The 22517-nt window shown below is 42.7% G+C and overlaps 1 protein-coding gene across 1 annotated transcript in view; it reads right to left on the bottom strand.

Annotated features, from left to right (window-relative positions):
* The window catches only part of LOC129833650 (netrin receptor DCC-like), a gene marked incomplete at its 5' end in the record, with an annotated part of 322538 nt that overhangs the window by 145685 nt on the left and 154336 nt on the right, over nucleotides 1–22517 (bottom strand). The window contains 3 exons of the mRNA XM_055898366.1: nucleotides 9548–9712; nucleotides 16730–16884; nucleotides 18658–18817. Of these exons, the coding sequence (XP_055754341.1) occupies nucleotides 9548–9712; nucleotides 16730–16884; nucleotides 18658–18817 (480 nt within the window). The remainder of the gene's footprint in view (nucleotides 1–9547; nucleotides 9713–16729; nucleotides 16885–18657; nucleotides 18818–22517) is intronic.

Below are 22517 nucleotides of genomic sequence, written 5' to 3'. Positions count from 1 at the left end.
CTCATTAAAGATACCGTAGACCTCTCCTCCGTTCTAATATGGCCACATTAAAGACATTGTATAGCCACATTAAAGATACCGTAGACCTCTCCTCCGTTCTAATATGGCCACATTAAAGATACCGTAGACATCTCCTCCGTTCTCATATAGCCACATTAAAGATACTGTATAGCCTCATTAAAGATACCGTATAGCCTCATTAAAGATACTGTATAGCCTCATTAAAGATACCGTAGACCTCTCCTCCGTTCTAATATGGCCACATTAAAGATACCGTAGGCCTCTCCTCCGTTCCCATATAGCCACATTAAAGATACTGTATAGCCTCATTAAAGATACCGTAGGCCTCTCCTCCGTTCTCATATAGCCACATTAAAGATACCGTAGACCTCTCCTCCGTTCTCATATAGCCACATTAAAGATACCGTAGACCTCTCCTCCGTTCTCATATAGCCACATAACAAGAGTTACGAATCAAAAATACATAATAACATTCATTGACATTTAAATGTATATTCTGTCTGTCTTTATTGTTTTGTTGTATTGCTCCATCTCATTTGATTGTTAGTAGAAAAGCAGTCAGACAGAATGTTTTTAATTCAGCCGGATCCTCTTTGGGCATTAGAACTTTTTGACATAGAACTTTTTGACATTACCCCAGAGGAGGGAGGGAGAGACGGAGGGAGAGAGGGAGAGAGAGAGGGGGAGGGAGCGAGAGGGAGGGAGCGACGGTGGGAGGATGAAAGGAGGCAGGGAAGGGGAGAGAAGGGAGGGAGGGAGAGAGGAGGAGGAAGGAAGAGAGATGTAGAGACAGAGCGAGGGATGGAGAGAGATGGAAGGAAGGGGGGGGGGGTACAGAGGGGGGAGGGAGGGGGCGGAAGGTAGAGATAGGGAGGGAGGGAGAGGGAGAGAGGGAGGAAGGTAGAAGGAGGGAGGTAGAGGGAGCAAGAGAAAGTGAAAGAGAGAGGCCGAGAGAGAGAGAGGCACTGTAATAGTGAAGATGTAAACTTGGCAGAAGAAAACCTAAACAGTATATTTGACCTCCCAGTTTCCCTATCAAATCTAAAAATATCAAGCAGACAACCTAAGAAAATTAACAATATAAACAATTTTATTTCGTATTTACAGAGGGCATACACGTTTGTTATTAAGGCACATGAAAGTTCACATGTGGACTTCCTGACGGGCCGCTGAAAACAATTTCTCCACTTCACTGATCCTCAACACTGAGGCTCCACAAGGGTGTGTTTTCAGCCCTCTCCTGTACTCCCTGTTCACCCATGACTGTGTGGCCACGCACGCCTCCAACTCAATCATCAAGTTTGCGGGCTTGATTACCAACAACGACGAGACGGCCTATAGGGAGAAGGTGAGGGCCCTCGGAGTGTGGTGTAAGGAAAACAACCTCTCACTGAACGTCAACAAAACAACGGAGATGATCGTGGACTTCAGGAAACAGCAGAGGGAGCACCCCCCCATCCACATCGAAGGGACAGTAGTGGAGAAGGTGGAAAGTTTTATCTTCCTCTGCGTACATATCACAGACAAACTGAAATGGTCCACCCACACAGACATTGTGTGAAGAAGGCACAACAGTGCACTCTTCAACCTCAGGAGGCTGAAGACATTTGGCTTGTCACCTAAAACCCTCACAAAGTTTTACAGATGCACAATTGAGAGCATCCTGTCGGGCTGCATCACAGCCTGGTACGGCAACTGTACCGCCCACAACCGCAGGGTTCTCCAGAGGGTAGTGCGGTCTGCACAACGCATCACCGGGGGCAAACTACCTGCCCTCCAGGACACCTACAGCACCCAATGTCACAGGAAGGCCATAAAGATCATCAAGGACAACAACAACCCGAGCCACTGCCTGTTCACCCCGCTGTCATCCAGAAGGCGAGGTCAGTACAGGTACAACAAAGCTGGGGCCGAGAGACTGAAAAACAGCTTGTATGTCAAGGACATTAGACTGTTATTAATGCCACTTTAATGATGTATCATATCATATCTTGCATTACTCATCTCATATGCATATACTGTATTTCTACCATCTACTGCATCTTTGCCGCTCGGTCATCGCTCATCCATATATTTCTATGTATATATTCTTATTCATATATCTTTATTCCATTCTTTTACTGAGATCTGTGTGTATTCTGAGTTTTTGTGGAATTGTTAGATTACTTGTTAGATATTGCTACACTTGAATTGAACTGAGAGAGAGAGAGACAGATAGAGACTATCGGCTTCTGGGCTTTGTATTTATTAAGGATCCCCATTAGCAGTAGCTAAACCTCCTTGGGGTTTATTAAGGATCCCGATTAGCAGAAGCTACTCTTCCTGGGGTCCAAACACATGAAGGCACTTACAGTACATTACACATAAAACAAAAGATAAAACAGTACATCCTATAACATCATTACACCACTACATAATCAACAATACAAAATGTATAATACCACCATAAAATAATATTACAATGTATGTGTTTGCGTATGCTAGCGTGTGTCTGTGCCTGTATGTGTGTCTCTTCACAGTCCATGAGGTGTATTTTTATCTGTTTTTTAAATCCAATTCTACTGCTGCATCAGTTACCTGATGTGAAATAGAGTTCAATGTAGTCATGGCTCTATGTAGTACTGTGAAATAGAGTTCAATGTAGTCATGGCTCTATGTAGTACTGTGCACCTCCCATAGTCTGTTCTGGACTTAGGGACTATGAAGAGACCTCTGGTGGCATGTCTTGTGGGGTATGCGTGGGTGTCTTGTGGGGTATGCGTGGGTGTCTTGTGGGGTATGCGTGGGTGTCTTGTGGGGTATGCATGGGTGTCTTGTGGGGTATGCGTGGGTGTCTTGTGGGGTATGCATGGGTGTCTGGTGGGGTATGCATGGGTCTCTGTGGGGTATGCATGGGTCTCTGTGGGGTATGCATGGGTCTCTGTGGGGTATGCATGGGTGTCTTGTGGGGTATGCGTGGGTGTCTTGTGGGGTATGCGTGGGTGTCTTGTGGGGTATGCGTGGGTGTCTTGTGGGGTATGCGTGGGTGTCTTGTGGGGTATGCGTGGGTGTCTTGTGGGGTATGCGTGGGTGTCTTGTGGGGTATGCGTGGGTGTCTTGTGGGGTATGCGTGGGTGTCTTGTGGGGTATGCGTGGGTGTCTTGTGGGGTATGCGTGGGTGTCTTGTGGGGTATGCGTGGGTGTCTTGTGGGGTATGCATGGGTGTCTGGTGGGGTATGCATGGGTGTCTGAGCTGTGTGCTAGTAGTTTAGACAGACAGCTCAGTACATTCAGCTTGTCAACACTTCTTACAAAAACAAGTAGTGATGAAGTCGATCTCTCTTCCACTTTGAGCCATGAGAGATTGACATGCATGTCATTAATATTAGCTCTCCGTGTACATTTAAGGGCCAGCCGTGCTGCCCTGTTCTGAGCCAATTGTAATCTTCCTCAGAACCCTCTTTGTGGCACCTGACCACACGACTGAACAGTAGTCCAGGTGTGACAAAACTAGGGCCTGTAGGACCTGCCTTGTTGACAGTGTTGTTAAGAAGGTAGAAACTAGGGCCTGTAGGACCTGCCTTGTTGATAGTGTTGTTAAGAAGGTAGAAACTAGGGCCTGTAGGACCTGCCTTGTTGATAGTGTTGTTAAGAAGGTAGAAACTAGGGCCTGTAGGACCTGCCTTGTTGATAGTGTTGTTAAGAAGGTAGAAACTAGGGCCTGTAGGACCTGCCTTGTTGATAGTGTTGTTAAGAAGGTAGAAACTAGGGCCTGTAGGACCTGCCTTGTTGATAGTGTTGTTAAGAAGGTAGAAACTAGGGCCTGTAGGACCTGCCTTGTTGATAGTGTTGTTAAGAAGGCAGAGCATTGCTTTATTATAGACAGACTTCTCCCCATCTTAACTACTGTTGTATCAATATGTTTTGACCATGACAGTTTACAATCCAGTGTTACTCCAAGCAGTTTAGTCACCTCAACTTGCTCCATTTCCACATTATTCATTACAAGATTTAGTTGAGGTTCAAGGTTTAGTGAAGGATTTGTCCCAAATAAAATGCTTTTAGTTTTTGAAATATTTTGGACTAACGTGTTCCTTGCCACACATTCTGAAACTAAATGCAGCTCTTTGTTAAGTGTTGCAGTCATTTCAGTCGCTGTAGTAGCTGACATGTATAGTGTTAAGTCATCCACATACATAGACACACTGGCTTTACTCAAAGCGAAATGACTTTAGCTTCCCTCCAGGCCTGAGGGCACACACCTTCTAGTAAGCTTAAATTGAAAATATGGTAAATAGGAGTGGCAATATCGTCCTCTATTATCTTCAGTAATTTCCCATCCAAGTTGTGAGACCCGGGTGGCTTGTCATTGTTGATACACAACAATAATTCTTTCACTTCTTCACTGTACAGAATTCAAAATTGCAATACTTGTCTTTCATAATTTGGTCAGAAATACTTGGATGTGTAGTGTCAGCGTTTTGTTGCTGGCAAATCATTAAAGTAGTTGGCAATATCAGTGGGTTTTGTAATGAATGAGCCATCTGATTCAATGAGTGAAGGAGCAGAGTTTGTCTTTTTGCCCAGAATTTAATTTAAGGTGCTCCGAAGCTTTTTTACCATCATTCTTTAAATAATTTATCTTTGTTTCATAGTAAAGTTTCATCTTCTTTGTTATTTAGTTTAGTCACATGACTTCTCACGTTGGCCAATCGGTAATGCAGCCAGACTTATTTGCTTATTTGACGTTTCTTTTGCCTCATCCCTCTCAACCATACCATTTTTCAATTCCTCAACAATTAACATGTTTTTAACAGTTATTTTCTTAATGTTTATTAGTAACTGGAATAAGTAGTTTCATAAATGTGTCAAGTGCAACGTCTGGTTGCTCCTCATTACACACCACGGACCAGCAAATATTCTTTACATCAACAACATAAGAATCGCTACAAAACTTATTCTATGACCTCTTATACAGTATATTAGACCCAGCCTTTGGAACTTTGGTTTTCCTAGATGTGGCTACTAATCAAATGTATGTAATCAAATATATTTATAAAAGCCCTTCTTACATCAGCTGATGTCTCAAAGTGCTGTACAGAAACCCAGCCTAAAACCCCAAACAGCAAGCAATGCAGGTGTAGAAGCACGGTGGCTAGGAAAAACTCCCTAGAATGGAGGGGTGTCTCCTACATAGTCCACTACCCTATCACCCTATATGCACTACCATATGTACCCAGGTGTAGAACCACGACTATATACAGTATATTGTGATCACTACATCCTATGGATCTGGATACTGCTTTAAAGCAAATTTCTGCAGAATTAGTAAAGATGTGATCAATACATGTTGATGATTTCATTCCTGAGCTGTTTGTAAATACCCTGGTAGGTTGACTGATAACCTGAACCAGGTTGCAGGCACTGGTTACCGTTTGAAGCTTTATCTTGAGTGGGCAGCTTGATGAACGCCAGTCAATATTGTAATCATCCAGAAAATATACCTCTCTGTTGATATCACATACATTATCAAGCATTTCACACGTGCTATTCAGATACTGACTGTTAACACTTTGTGGTCTAATGCAGCTTCACACAAGAATGGGCTTTAGGTGAACCAGATATTACCTCAACAGTATTTAACAAGGGTGCCAATAATTTTGGAGGTAACTGTAAATCATTCCTGCTGGCCTGGACTTCTACGTGCTAGACCACACACTGTGTTTGTGTGTGTGTGTGTGTGTGTGTGTGTGTGTGTGTGTGTGTGTGTGTGTGTGTGTGTGTGTGTGTGTGTGTGTGTGTGTGTGTGTGTACAGTATGTTTGCATAGTGCATAGTCCCTTCCAGGAAAATATTAAATATAATTATGTAGAGCTAAACAAATACAGTGCCATTTTGCTAATTGGACTACTACTGTATTCAAAGGCTTTACGGAGGGGATGAACCGGTTTGCTGGTGTTAGCAGTCTATTATGGGGAGGGGGACGGGGAAGGGGAGGGGGAGAGGGAGGGTTGAGGAAGGGGAGAAAGGGAGGGGAGAGCAGGATGGGAGAGGGGGGGCGGATGGGGAGGGGGGAGGGAGGGAGGGGGAGGGAGGGTTGGGAGGGGGGAGAGGGAGGAGGGAGTCCGGGAGGAGGGAGGGGCGGGGGAGAGAGAGGGAGGGCGGGGGAGAGAGAGGGAGGGAGGGAGGGGGGGGGGGGGGGGAGGGGGGGGGGTGGGGAGGGGGAGGGAGGGTGGAGGGAGAGAGAGAGAGGGAGGGAGGGTGGAGGGAGAGAGAGGGAGGGAGGGCGGGGGGAGAGGGAGGGTGGGAGGGGGAGAGGGAGGAGGGAGGCGGGAGGAGGGAGGGCGGGGGAGGAGAGAGGGAGGGCGGGGGAGAGAGAGGGAAGGTGGAGGGAGAGGGAGGGAGGGAGGGAGGGAGGGAGGGAGGGGGGGAGGGAGAGGGAGAGAGGGTGGGGGGGGAGGGAGGGAGGGAGGAGGGAGAGAGGGGGAGGGAGGGAGGGGGGAGAGGAGAGGGACTGGGGAGGGGGAGAGAGAGGGAGGGCGGGCGGGGGCAGAGAGAGGGAGGCGGGAGGGAGGGAGGGTGGGGGGAGAGGGAGGGAGGGCGGGGGAGAGAGAGGGGGGGTGGGGGGAGAGGCAGTGAGGGAGGGGGGAGAGGGAGGGAGGGAGGGTGGGCGGGAGAGAGAGAGAGAGGGAGGGTGTGTGTATGTGTTTGCATAATGCATAGTGCCTTCCAGGAAGACATGAAATAGAATTCTATACAGCTTAAACTACAGTACCATCAACATCTTCATTTCCATGTGGCACAACAGAACTGGAGCAGAGGATGTATATACTTCATGTACTGTGGTATATTATATACTTATATATACTATATGTACTGTGGTATATTATATACTTATATATACTATATGTACTGTAATGGTAATATATATAATACTGTAATATTATATACTTATATATACTATATGTACTGTAATGGTGTGGTATATTATATACTTATATATACTATATGTACTGTAATGGGGTTGTATATTATATACTTATATATACTATGTAATGGTGTGGTATATTATATATTTATATATACTATATGTACTGTAATGGGGTTGTATATTATATACATATATATACTATATGTACTGTAATGGGGTGGTATATTATATACTTATATATACTATATGTACTGTAATGGGGTGGTATATTATATACTTATATATACTATATGTACTGTAATGGGGTGGTATATTATATATTTATATATACTATATGTACTGTAATGGTGTTGTATATTATATATTTATATATACTATATGTACTGTAATGGTAATATATATAATACTGTAATATTATATACTTATATATACTATATGTACTGTAATGGGGTTGTATATTATATACTTATATATACTATATGTACTGTAATGGGGTGGTATATTATATACTTATATATACTATATGTACTGTAATGGGGGTGGTATATTATATACTTATATATACTATATGTACTGTAATGGGGTGGTATATTATATATTTATATATACTATATGTACTGTAATGGGGTGGTATATTATATACTTATATATACTATATGTACTGTAATGGTGTGGTATATTATATACTTATATATACTATATGTACTGTAATGGGGTTGTATATTATATACTTATATATACTATGTAATGGTGTGGTATATTATATATTTATATATACTATATGTACTGTAATGGGGTGGTATATTATATAATTATATATACTATATGTACTGTAATGGGGTTGTATATTATATACTTATATATACTATGTAATGGTGTGGTATATTATATATTTATATATACTATATGTACTGTAATGGGGTGGTATATTATATACTTATATATACTATATGTACTGAAATGGAGTGTTATATTATATACTTCTATATATACTATATGTACTGAAATGGAGTGTTATATTATATACACTACCATTCAAAAGTTTGGGGTCACAGGAATGTCCTTGTTTTGAAAGAAAAGCACATTTTTTGGGCCATTAAAATAACATCAAATTGATCATAAATACAGTGTAGACATTGTTAATGTTGTAAATGACTATTATAGCTGGAAAAGGCAGATTATTTCATGAAATATCTACATAGGCGTACAGAGACCCATTATCAGCATTATTTGCAGAGTTGCAATGAAAAAGCCATATCTCAGACTGGCCAATAAAAATGTAAGATTAAGATGGGCAAAAGAAGAGAGACTCTTCACTGTTGACGTTGAGACTGGTGTTTTGCGGGTACTATTTAATGAAGCTGCCAGTTGAGGACTTGTGAGGCGTCTGTTTCTCAAACTAGACACCCTAATGTACTTGTCCTCTTGCTCAGTTGTGCACCGGGGCCTCCCACTCCTCTTTCTATTCTGGTCAGAGCCAGTTTGCGCTGTTCTGTGAAGGGAGTAGTACACAGCGTTGTACCAGATCTTCAGTTTCTTGGCAATTTCTCGCATGGAATAGCCTTCATTTCTCAGAACAAGAATAGGCTGATGAGTTTCAGAAGAAAGTTCTTTGTTTCTGGCCATTTTGAGCCTGTAATCGAACCCACAAATGCTGATGCTCCAGATACTCAACTAGTCTAAAGAAGGCCAGTTTTATTGCTTCTTTAATCAGCACAACAGTTTTCAGCTGTGCTAACATAATTGCAAAAGGGTTTTCTAATGATCAATTAGCCTTTTAAAATTATAAACTTGGATTAGCTGACACAACGTGCCATTGGAACACAGGAGTGATGGTTGCTTATAATGGGCCTCTGTACGCCTGTGTAGATATTCCATTAACAATGTCTACACTGTATTTCTGATCGATTTGATATTATTTTAATGTACAAAAAAGTTGCTTTTCTTTCAAAAACAAGGACATTTCTAAGTGTCTCCAAACTTTTGAACGGTAGTGTACATCTTTATGTACTGTAATGGGGTGGTATGTTATATACTTCTATATATACAATACGAGTCAAAAGTTGACACACCTACTCATTCCAGTGTTTTTCTTTATTTTTACTATTTTCTACATTGTAGAATAATAGCGAAGACATCAAAACTATGAAATAACACATATGGAATCATGTAGAAACCAAAAAAGTGTTAAACAAATATATATATATATATATATTTTCTATTTGAGATTCTTCAAAGTAGCCACCCTTTGCCTTGATGACAGCTTTGCACACTCTTGGCATTCTCTCAACCAGCTTCATGACGTAGTCACCTGAAACGCTTTTCAATTAACAGGTGTGCCTTGTGAAAAGGGAATTTGTGGAATTTCTTTCCTTCTTAATGCATTTGATCCATCAGATGTGTTGTGAAAAGGTAGGGATGGTATACAGAAGATAGCCCTATTTGGTAAAAGACCAAGTCATTATTATGGCAAGAGCAGCTCAAACTACCAACCTTTAATTATGCTAATTACTGTCAAATAAAGTGGAGAGAACTTAGTACTGGCCCTGTGCCATTTTCAGATGAACTCATTTAACCCAGAGCTATAATTAGAGCTTCTATCTGTGTCAGATTGGACCATGAGAACCATGTACCTGTTCCTTGCCAGAGGGTATCTCGGTCCAGAGGAGTCTGTACCCCAGCAGGGGCCCGTTGGCGTAGGCCGGGGCGTCCCAGGAGGCCTGGATGGAGGTGGGAGAGATGGGCTCTACGTGGAGGTTCTCTACCGGCCCAGGGACCTTCACTGCTGGGACAGGAACGCATGATCAGATCAGAACGAGACATCAGACACACGGATTCACACACAAATCATTGATCACACACACACACACACACACACACACACACACACACACACACACACACACACACACACACACACACACACACACACACACACACAGACACACAGACACACACACAGACACACACACACACACACACACACACACACATGTATAGATACATGGAAAACAGGAGAAATAAACATAAATCCTTTCCTTCATCACTGTATAAGGCTTTAACCCATTACAGTCTAAGCCCCATCACTTTATAAGGCTTTAACCCATTACAGTCTAAGCCCCATCACTGTATAAGGCTTTAACCCATTACAGTCTAAGCCCCATCACTTTATAAGGCTTTAACCCATTACAGTCTAAGCCCCATAACTATATAAGGCTTTAACCCATTACAGTCTAAGCCCCATCACTTTCTAAGGCTTTAACCAATTACAGTCTAAGCCCCATCACTTTATATGGCTTTAACCCATTCCACTCTAAGCCCCATCACTGTATAAGGCTTTAACCCATTACAGTCTAAGCCCCATCACTTTATAAGGCTTTAACCCATTACAGTCTAAGCCCCATAACTATATAAGGCTTTAACCCATTACAGTCTAAGCCCCATCACTTTCTAAGGCTTTAACCAATTACAGTCTAAGCCCCAACACTTTATAAGGCTTTAACCCATTACAGTCTAAGCCCCATCACTTTCTAAGGCTTTAACCCATTACAGTCTAAGCCCCATCACTCTATAAGGCTTTAACCCATTACAGTCTAAGCCCCATCACTTTATAAGGCTTTAACCCATTACAGTCTAAGCCCCATCACTTTCTAAGGCTTTAACCCATTACAGTCTAAGCCCCATCACTATATAAGGCTTTAACCCATTACAGTCTAAGCCCCATCACTATATAATGCTTTAACCCATTACAGTCTAGGCCCCATCACTATATAAGGCTTTAACCCATTACAGTCTAAGCCCCATCACTTTATAAGGATTTAACCCAGTCTAAGCCCCATCACTATATAAGGCTTTAACCCATTACAGTCTAAGCCCCATCACTATATAAGGCTTTAACCCATTACAGTCTAAGCCCCATCACTCTATAAGGCTTTAACCCATTACAGTCTAAGCCCCATCACTTTATAAGGCTTTAACCCATTACAGTCTAAGCCCCATCACTTTCTAAGGCTTTAACCAATTACAGTCTAAGCCCCATCACTTTATAAGGCTTTAACCCATTACAGTCTAAGCCCCATCACTTTCTAAGGCTTTAACCCATTACAGTCTAAGCCCCATCACTCTATAAGGCTTTAACCCATTACAGTCTAAGCCCCATCACTTTATAAGGCTTTAACCCATTACAGTCTAAGCCCCATCACTTTCTAAGGCTTTAACCCATTACAGTCTAAGCCCCATCACTATATAAGGCTTTAACCCATTACAGTCTAAGCCCCATCACTATATAATGCTTTAACCCATTACAGTCTAGGCCCCATCACTATATAAGGCTTTAACCCATTACAGTCTAAGCCCCATCACTTTATAAGGATTTAACCCAGTCTAAGCCCCATCACTATATAAGGCTTTAACCCATTACAGTCTAAGCCCCATCACTATATAAGGCTTTAACCCATTACAGTCTAAGCCCCATCACTCTATAAGGCTTTAACCCATTACAGTCTAAGCCCCATCACTTTATAAGGCTTTAACCCATTACAGTCTAAGCCCCATCACTTTCTAAGGCTTTAACCCATTACAGTCTAAGCCCCATCACTTTATAAGGCTTTAACCCATTCCACTCTAAGCCCCATCACTGTATAAGGCTTTAACCCATTACAGTCTAAGCCCCATCACTTTATAAGGCTTTAACCCATTACAGTCTAAGCCCCATAACTATATAAGGCTTTAACCCATTACAGTCTAAGCCCCATCACTTTCTAAGGCTTTAACCAATTACAGTCTAAGCCCCATCACTTTATAAGGCTTTAACCCATTCCACTCTAAGCCCCATCACTGTATAAGGCTTTAACCCATTACAGTCTAAGCCCCATCACTTTATAAGGCTTTAACCCATTACAGTCTAAGCCCCATAACTATATAAGGCTTTAACCCATTACAGTCTAAGCCCCATCACTTTCTAAGGCTTTAACCAATTACAGTCTAAGCCCCATCACTTTATAAGGCTTTAACCCATTACAGTCTAAGCCCCATCACTTTATAAGGCTTTAACCCATTACAGTCTAAGCCCCATCACTCTATAAGGCTTTAACCCATTACAGTCTAAGCCCCATCACTTTATAAGGCTTTAACCCATTACAGTCTAAGCCCCATCACTTTCTAAGGCTTTAACCCATTACAGTCTAAGCCCCATCACTATATAAGGCTTTAACCCATTACAGTCTAAGCCCCATCACTATATAAGGCTTTAACCCATTACAGTCTAGGCCCCATCACTATATAAGGCTTTAACCCATTACAGTCTAAGCCCCATCACTTTATAAGGATTTAACCCAGTCTAAGCCCCATCACTATATAAGGCTTTAACCCATTACAGTCTAAGCCCCATCACTATATAAGGCTTTAACCCATTACAGTCTAAGCCCCATCACTCTATAAGGCTTTAACCCATTACAGTCTAAGCCCCATCACTATATAAGGCTTTAACCCATTACAGTCTAAGCCCCATCACTATATAAGGCTTTAACCCATTACAGTCTAAGCCCCATCACTATATAAGGCTTTAACCCATTACAGTCTAAGCCCCATCACTTTATAAGGCTTTAACCCATTACAGTCTAAGCCCCATCACTTTATAAGGCTTTAACCCATTACATCTTAAGCCCCATCACTATATAAGGTTTTAACCCATTACAGTCTAAGCCCCATCACTATATAAGGCTTTAACCCATTACAGTCTAAGCCCCATCACTTTATAAGGCTTTAAACCATTACAGTCTAAGCCCCATCACTTTATAAGGCTTTAACCCATTACAGTCTAAGCCCCATCACTTTATAAGGCTTTAACCCATTACAGTCTAAGCCCCATCACTTTAAAAGGCTTTAACCCATTACAGTCTAAGCCCCATCACTTTATAAGGCTTTAACCCATTACAGTCTAAGCCCCATCACTATATAAGGCTTTAACCCATTACAGTCTAAGCCCCATCACTATATAAGGCTTTAACCCATTACAGTCTAAGCCCCATCACTATATAAGGCTTTAACCCATTACAGTCTAAGCCCCATCACTCTATAAGGCTTTAACCCATTACAGTCTAAGCCCCATCACTTTATAAGGCTTTAACCCATTACAGTCTAAGCCCCATCACTTTCTAAGGCTTTAACCCATTACAGTCTAAGCCCCATCACTTTATAAGGCTTTAACCCATTCCACTCTAAGCCCCATCACTGTATAAGGCTTTAACCCATTACAGTCTAAGCCCCATCACTTTATAAGGCTTTAACCCATTACAGTCTAAGCCCCATAACTATATAAGGCTTTAACCCATTACAGTCTAAGCCCCATCACTTTCTAAGGCTTTAACCAATTACAGTCTAAGCCCCATCACTTTATAAGGCTTTAACCCATTCCACTCTAAGCCCCATCACTGTATAAGGCTTTAACCCATTACAGTCTAAGCCCCATCACTTTATAAGGCTTTAACCCATTACAGTCTAAGCCCCATAACTATATAAGGCTTTAACCCATTACAGTCTAAGCCCCATCACTTTATAAGGCTTTAACCCATTACAGTCTAAGCCCCATCACTTTATAAGGCTTTAACCCATTACATCTTAAGCCCCATCACTATATAAGGTTTTAACCCATTACAGTCTAAGCCCCATCACTATATAAGGCTTTAACCCATTACAGTCTAAGCCCCATCACTTTATAAGGCTTTAAACCATTACAGTCTAAGCCCCATCACTTTATAAGGCTTTAACCCATTACAGTCTAAGCCCCATCACTTTATAAGGCTTTAACCCATTACAGTCTAAGCCCCATCACTTTAAAAGGCTTTAACCCATTACAGTCTAAGCCCCATCACTTTATAAGGCTTTAACCCATTACAGTCTAAGCCCCATCACTATATAAGGCTTTAACCCATTACAGTCTAAGCCCCATCACTATATAAGGCTTTAACCCATTACAGTCTAAGCCCCATCACTATATAAGGCTTTAACCCATTACAGTCTAAGCCCCATCACTCTATAAGGCTTTAACCCATTACAGTTTAAGCCCCATCACTTTATAAGGCTTTAACCCATTACAGTCTAAGCCCCATCACTTTCTAAGGCTTTAACCCATTACAGTCTAAGCCCCATCACTTTATAAGGCTTTAACCCATTCCACTCTAAGCCCCATCACTGTATAAGGCTTTAACCCATTACAGTCTAAGCCCCATCACTTTATAAGGCTTTAACCCATTACAGTCTAAGCCCCATAACTATATAAGGCTTTAACCCATTACAGTCTAAGCCCCATCACTTTCTAAGGCTTTAACCAATTACAGTCTAAGCCCCATCACTTTATAAGGCTTTAACCCATTCCACTCTAAGCCCCATCACTCTATAAGGCTTTAACCCATTACAGTCTAAGCCCCATCACTTTATAAGGCTTTAACCCATTACAGTCTAAGCCCCATCACTTTCTAAGGCTTTAACCCATTACAGTCTAATCCCCATCACTATATAAGGCTTTAACCCATTACAGTCTAAGCCCCATCACTATATAAGGCTTTAACCCATTACAGTCTAGGCCCCATCACTATATAAGGCTTTAACCCATTACAGTCTAAGCCCCATCACTTTATAAGGATTTAACCCAGTCTAAGCCCCATCACTATATAAGGCTTTAACCCATTACAGTCTAAGCCCCATCACTATATAAGGCTTTAACCCATTACAGTCTAAGCCCCATCACTCTATAAGGCTTTAACCCATTACAGTCTAAGCCCCATCACTATATAAGGCTTTAACCCATTACAGTCTAAGCCCCATCACTATATAAGGCTTTAACCCATTACAGTCTAAGCCCCATCACTATATAAGGCTTTAACCCATTACAGTCTAAGCCCCATCACTTTATAAGGCTTTAACCCATTACAGTCTAAGCCCCATCACTTTATAAGGCTTTAACCCATTACATCTTAAGCCCCATCACTATATAAGGTTTTAACCCATTACAGTCTAAGCCCCATCACTATATAAGGCTTTAACCCATTACAGTCTAAGCCCCATCACTTTATAAGGCTTTAAACCATTACAGTCTAAGCCCCATCACTTTATAAGGCTTTAACCCATTACAGTCTAAGCCCCATCACTTTCTAAGGCTTTAACCCATTACAGTCTAAGCCCCATCACTTTAAAAGGCTTTAACCCATTACAGTCTAAGCCCCATCACTTTATAAGGCTTTAACCCATTACAGTCTAAGCCCCATCACTATATAAGGCTTTAACCCATTACAGTCTAAGCCCCATCACTATATAAGGCTTTAACCCATTACAGTCTAAGCCCCATCACTTGATAAGGCTTTAACCCATTACAGTCTAAGCCCCATCACTTTATAAGGCTTTAACCCATTACACTCTAAGCCCCATCACTTTATAAGGCTTTAACCCATTACAGTCTAAGCCCCATCACTTTAAAAGGCTTTAACCCATTACAGTCTAAGCCCCATCACTATATAAGGCTTTAACCCATTACAGTCTAAGCCCCATGACTTTATAAGGCTTTAACCCATTACAGTCTAAGCCCCATCACTTTATAAGGCTTTAATCCATTACAGTCTAAGTCCCATCACTTTATAAGGCTTTAACCCATTACAGTCTAAGCCCCATCACTATATAAGCCTTTAACCCATTACAGTCTAAGCCCCATCACTTTATAAGGCTTTAACCCATTACAGTCTAAGCCCCATCACTTTACAAGGCTTTAACCCATTACAGTCTTATCCCCATGACTTTATAAGGCTTTAACCCATTACAGTCTAAGCCCCATCACTTTATAAGGCTTTAACCCATTACACTCTAAGCCCCATCACTATATAAGGCTTTAACCCATTACAGTCTAAGCCCCATCACTCTATAAGGCTTTAACCCATTACAGTCTAAGCCCCATGACTTTATAAGGCTTTAACCCATTACAGTCTAAGCCCCATCACTCTATAAGGCTTTAACCCATTACAGTCTAAGCCCCATGAATTTATAAGGCTTTAACCCATTACAGTCTAAGCCCCATCACTATATAAGGCTTTAACCCATTACAGTCTAAGCCCCATCACTCTATAAGGCTTTAACCCATTACAGTCTAAGCCCCATCACTTTATAAGGCTTTAACCCATTACAGTCTAAGCCCCATCACTATATAAGGCTTTAACCCATTACAGTCTAAGCCCCATCACTCTATAAGGCTTTAACCCATTACAGTCTAAGCCCCATCACTCTATAAGGCTTTAACCCATTACAGTCTAAGCCCCATCACTATATAAGGCTTTAACCCATTACAGTCTAGGCCCCATCACTATATAAGGCTTTAACCCATTACAGTCTAAGCCCCATCACTTTCTAAGGCTTTAACCCATTACAGTCTAAGCCCCATCACTTTCTAAGGCTTTAACCCATTACAGTCTAAGCCCCATCACTTTCTAAGGCTTTAACCCATTACAGTACAAGCCATGTTATTACTTGGTGTTCATCTCCTGCATTATAACACCAGGTCATTACTTGTTGTCAATGTAATGCTAATAGTTTTACCCATTACCCATACCTAACTCTAATGATAAAGTCTTTAGGCCTGATTAAAAAAATAGATTAACATGCAACTACAGTACAGTACTTACGCTGTTCTTATACAGTAAAGATGTGTGAGTGTGTGTGTGTGTGTGTGTGTGTGTGTGTGTGTGTGTGTGTGTGTGTGTGTGTGTGTGTGTGTGTGTGTGTGTGTGTGTGTGTGTGTGTGTGTGTGTTTACTTACACTCTGGCGGCGTGGTGAGTTTCAGTGTCTCGGATCTCTCTCCAGGGCCGTTTTCGTTGTAGGCCACCACTCTGAAGGAGTAGGTCTCCTCTGGCTTCAGGTTACTGACAGTCAACTGGAGGGTCTCTGGCTCTGACACGTTCACAGACCTCTCCCTGAAACAGCAACAGACACGTTCACAGACCTCTCCCTGAAACAGCAACAGACACGTTCACAGACCTCTCCCTGAAACAGCAACAGACACGTTCACAGACCTCTCCCTGAAACAGCAACAGACACGTTCACAGACCTCTCCCTGAAACAGCAACAGACACGTTCACAGACCTCTCCCTGAAACAGCAACAGACACGTTCACAGACCTCTCCCTGAAACAGCAACAGACACGTTCACAGACCTCTCCCTGAAACAGCAACAGACACGTTCACAGACCTCTCCCTGAAACAGCAACAGACACGTTCACAGACCTCTCCCTGAAACAGCAACAGACATGTTCACAGACCTCTCCCTGAAACAGCAACACACACAGGACCCCCCCCCCCCCCCCCCCCCACCCACACACACAGGAAACTCACACACACAGGAACCCCCCCCCCCCCCCCACACACACACACAGGAAACTCACACACACAGGAAACCCACACACACACACAGGAAACCCACACACACACACACAGGAAACCCACACACGCAGGAAACACACACACACACACAGGAAACCCACACACACACAGGAACCACAGACAGCATCGAGAGACAGTATCAGAATAAAGCACCAAAAATGGCCACAGACGTCCTTTCCAAAATGCCATCCAATCCACGTAATGCTTACTCCAAAAACCGTAATCCCTACTCCAAAAACCGTAATCCCTACTCCAAAAACCATAATCCCTACTCCAAAAACCATAATCCCTACTCTAAAAACCGTAATCCCTACTCTAAAAACCGTAATCCCTACTCTAAAAACCGTAATCCTACTCTAAAAACCGTAATCCCTACTCCAAAAACCGTAATCCCTACTCCAAAAAAACGTAATCCCTACTCCAAAAACCGTAATCCCTACTCCAAAAACCCTAATCCCTACTCTAAAACCGTAATCCCTACTCTAAAAAACGTAATCCCTACTCTAAAAACCGTAATCCCTACTCCAAAAACCGTAATCCCTACTCCAAAAACCCTAATCCCTACTCTAAAAACCTTAATCCCTACTCTAAAAACCTTAATCCCTACTCTAAAAACCTTAATCCCTACTCTAAAAACCGTAATCCCTACTCTAAAAACCGTAATCCCTACTCTAAAAACCGTAATCCCTACTCTAAAAACCGTAATCCCTACTCTAAAAACCGTTATTCCTACTCCAAAAACCGTAATCCCTACTCCAAAAACCGTAACCCAAGGGGATTTCAGCACTTCTTCATCACCCCACTGACTAGATGGCCCTGAAATATACTTATAAATGACTCCATACAGACTCGTGGACAATATATATATATATATATATATATATTTACCTAATAATATAACCATTCACCAAATGTTCAGATTCAATGGAGAAAAAAAAATCTGACTTCATACACAGTTGGAGAAGAAACTGTCTGATATGATTTGGCCTAGATGGAACCCTATTCCCTATATATAGTGCACTACTTTAGACCAGAGCCCTATGGAACCCTATTCCCTATATATAGTACACTACTTTAGACCAGAGCCCTATGGAACCCTATTCCCTATATATAGTGCACTACTTTAGACCAGAGCCATATGGAACCCTATTACCTATATATAGTGCACTACTTTAGACCAGAGCCCTATGGAACCCTATTACCTATATATAGTGCACTACTTTAGACCAGAGTCCTATGGAACCCTATTCCCTATATATAGTACACTACTTTAGACCAGAGCCCTATATAGTGTGGTATTTTACCTACCTGTTGACCGTGTCCTGGGAGTAGTAGATACCGTAGGTCTGGACAGTTCCTCTGGTCTCCTGCGGGGGGCGCCAGCTGAGGCGGACAAAACGGCTGGACACTAGGACAGGGGCCACGTCACGGGGAGCAGAGGGGAGGAGGACACCTGAGCTGGGGACAACTGGTGGGGGAGGAGAGGAGTAAGTCAGAGAAGTAGGGGACTCAGGGCTTGGGACCTGAGGAGCTGGTGTTGGGCTGGCTACTGGTTCTAGGTAGGTATGTTAGTTATTTAGGAAGGAGGGAGGGAGGTCAGGGAGAAGGAGGAAGGGAGGTCAGGGGGAAAGAGGAAGGGAGGGAGGGAGGGAGGGAGGGAGGGAGGGAGGGAGGGAGGGAGGAAGGAAGGGAGGGAGGGAGGGCAGGAAGGAAGGAAGGTGGGAGGGAGGGAGGGATTTAATAAAACAACAGGAGCATGACCAATGGAATGAGAAGAAAAGGAAAGAAAGGAAGACCGTGAAGAAAAGAAGATCACAGACAAGAAAAGGGAATCAGTATTCTCAGTTATAGATAGATCATTGCAGTGCAGTAGAAGTGTCATACAGAAGCAGAGAGAGAGAGAGACAGAGAGAGAGAGAGACAGAGAGACAGAGAGACAGAGAGAGAGAGAGAGAGAGAGAGAGAGAGAGAGAGAGAGAGAGAGAGAGAGAGAGAGAGCGAGCGAGACAGAGAGAGAGAGCGCGAGAGAGAGAGAGCGAGAGAGAGAGAGAGAGAGAGAGAGAATGTTTACAGATAAGTATCTTCATTTTTGGCAGCGGTTATAGCATTGTATGCTTGTGACAAGATGCATGGATGGGTCTGAAGTCATGTATGTTCAAGGGACGAGACAAGTTCAGAGAGCCATGCCATCATGTTTGTTTGACATCAATGTATCACTGTGTCAAAACATGGTATCGGACAGGGATAAATGGCCTAACAAATTGTCCTAACATGGCCTAACCATAACCAACATATTTTATCCCTGTAGAGGACAAATGAGTAGCGTGAATCCATCAACACTGGGATCTCTGAATACTGTGGTTAGACAGACTACGAATCAGCCCATGACAGTACCCATTCTCTATCAAATCAAAACACATGTTATTGGTCACATACACATATTTAGCAGATGTTATTGGTCACATACTCATATGTAGCAGATGTTATTGGTCACATGCTCATATGTAGCAGATGTTATTGCGGGTGTAGCGACATGCTTGTGTTTCTAGCGCCAACAGTGCAGTAATATCTAAATATTCACAACAATACTCACAAATCTTTTTTAAGAAATATATAAATATTAGGACAATGTCAGAGTGTCATTTACTAAATACAGTAGAATATAATACAGTATATACATATGAGATGAGTAAAGCAGTATGTAAAGATTATTAAAGTGATTAGTGTTCCATTATTATGTGGCCAGTGATTCCCTGTCTATGTATAGAGGGCAGCAGCCTCTAAGGTGCAGGGTTGAGTAACCAGGTGGTAGCCATTTAGTGATGGCTATTTAACAGTCTGATGGCCTTGAGATAGAAGCTGTTTTTCAGTCTCTCGGTCCCAGCGTTGATGCACCTGTACTGACCTCGCCTTCTGGATGATAGCGGAGTGAACAGGCAGTGGCTCGGGTGGTTGTTGTCCTTGATGATCTTTATGGTCTTCCTGTGACATCGGGTGGTGTAGGTGTCCTGGAGGGCAGGTAGTTTGCCCCCGGTGATGCGTTGTGCAGACCGCACTACCCTCCGGAGAGCCCTGCGGTTGCGGGCGGTGTAATTACAGTACCAGGTGGTGATACAGCCCGACAGGATGCTCTCAATTGTGCATCTGTACAATGTTGTGAGGGTCTTAGGGGCCAAGACAATTTTTTCATCCTCCTGAGGTTGAAAGGTGATATTGCGCCTTCTTCACCACATTGTCTGTGTGGGTGGACAATTTCAGATTGTCCGTGATGTGTATGCAGAGAAACTTGAAGCTTTCCACCTTCTCCACTGCTGTCCCGTCGATGTGGATAGGGGGGTGCTCCCTCTGCTATTTCCTGAAGTCCACGATCAGCTCCTTGGTTTTGTTGACGTTGAGGGAGAAGTTATTTTTCTAAATGGTGTGCTGTGCTAGTTAATCTCCGTCTGTAGGACTGAGGCAGGGAGCTCATATATTTTTCTCACCTCTGATAATGCTCTGATGCAGAAATAGTCATGTCACACACACACACACACACACACACACACACACACACACACACACACACACACACACACACACACACACACACACACACACACACACACACACACACACACACACACACATCGTCACCAGAGAACGAGTGTTGTGGCCAAACTAATCCTGTTAACTCCCTGAAGAACGGTGGACACTGTCTTCATGGAAAATATCTCTGGAAAGATCCCTACTTGGCAATTCTTTAAGGATGTATGTGTCAAATTAAATTGAGATATTCAACGGACTAACACACACCGGACACATCTACTTATTATGGGAGGATATTGCCTTTCATTAAGGTGCTCGGACAAATCTGATGTATCTGTTCAAACGCCCTCTAGATAAAGGTCAAGGGTCAGGGGTTCATCCTGTGGATATTCTTTAAGGTCAGGGGTTCATCCTGTGGATATTCTTTAAGGTCAGGGGTTAGGGGTTCATCCTGTGGATATTCTTTAAGGTCAGGGGTTCATCATGTGGATATTCTTTAAAGTCAGGGGTCAGGGGTTCATCCTGTGGATATTCATTAAGGTCAGGGGTTCATCCTGTGGATATTCTTTAAGGTCAGGGGTCAGGGGTTCATCATGTGGATATTCTTTAAGGTCAGGGGTCAATCCTGTGGTTAATCTTTAAGGTCAGGGGTCAGGGGGTCATTCTGTGGATATTCTTTAAATGCTTTGTCTTGTACAGTACAATACGTCAATACTCTGCTACAGCTGCTAGAGTGCTAGACTTGCATCGTGAACGGCACCCTATTCCCTTTATAGTGGACTACTTTTGACCAGGGCCCATAGTGAACTATGTACATAGGGGGATAGTATTCAATTTGGGATACACGCCCTAGACCGCTCCACTGCACTGAAACCCCACACATAACACTTTGGGAGTAGCCCCATTAGCCTTCTCTGTGGGGAAGGGGGGGAGGAAGGCCAAGTCCTAAATCTCACCCTATTATATACATAAGGGCAATACTTTTGACCATGGCCCATAGTGCACTATGTAGAGAATAGAGTGCCATTGGAGACGGAGACGAAGAGGGTAGAGGGGGTGTGCTGTCAAAGGCTTCATCCATTTTCGGGTTTTTAAAGCGCTGCACGGAGAAAGTCAATTTTTTTCAGACCTGCCATCTGCAAAGACTTTCAAGCCATTGGTAAAAGCCAATAGACAAGGTGTACGGCAACGGAGGGCGCAGCACACACACAAAGGGTGATACTAAGTACAGAAATAAGTGCAATTATAGAGTATGAATCACTGCACTTACAGACATGTTGAGAGACATCTACATGTAGCCTGCCTTGTTAAGTCTACATGTACCCTGCCTTGTTAATTCTACATGTACCCTGCCTTGTTAAGTCTACATGTACCCTGCCTTGTTAAGTCTACATGTACCCTGCCTTGTTAATTCTACATGTACCCTGCCTTGTTAAGTCTACATGTACCCTGCCTTGTTAAGTCTACATGTACCCTGCCTTGTTAAGTCTACATGTACCCTGCCTTGTTAAGTCTACATGTACCCTGCCTTGTTAAGTCTACATGTACCCTGCCTTGTTAAGTCTACATGTACCCTGCCTTGTTAAGTCTACATGTACCCTACCTTGTTAAGTCTACATGTACCCTGCCTTGTTAAGTCTACA

Source organism: Salvelinus fontinalis, chromosome 2 (genome assembly GCF_029448725.1).
Source record: "Salvelinus fontinalis isolate EN_2023a chromosome 2, ASM2944872v1, whole genome shotgun sequence".
Taxonomy (NCBI): domain Eukaryota; kingdom Metazoa; phylum Chordata; class Actinopteri; order Salmoniformes; family Salmonidae; genus Salvelinus; species Salvelinus fontinalis.
Note: the sequence above shows the minus strand (reverse complement) of the source record. Positions and strands in the feature narration are given on the sequence as shown.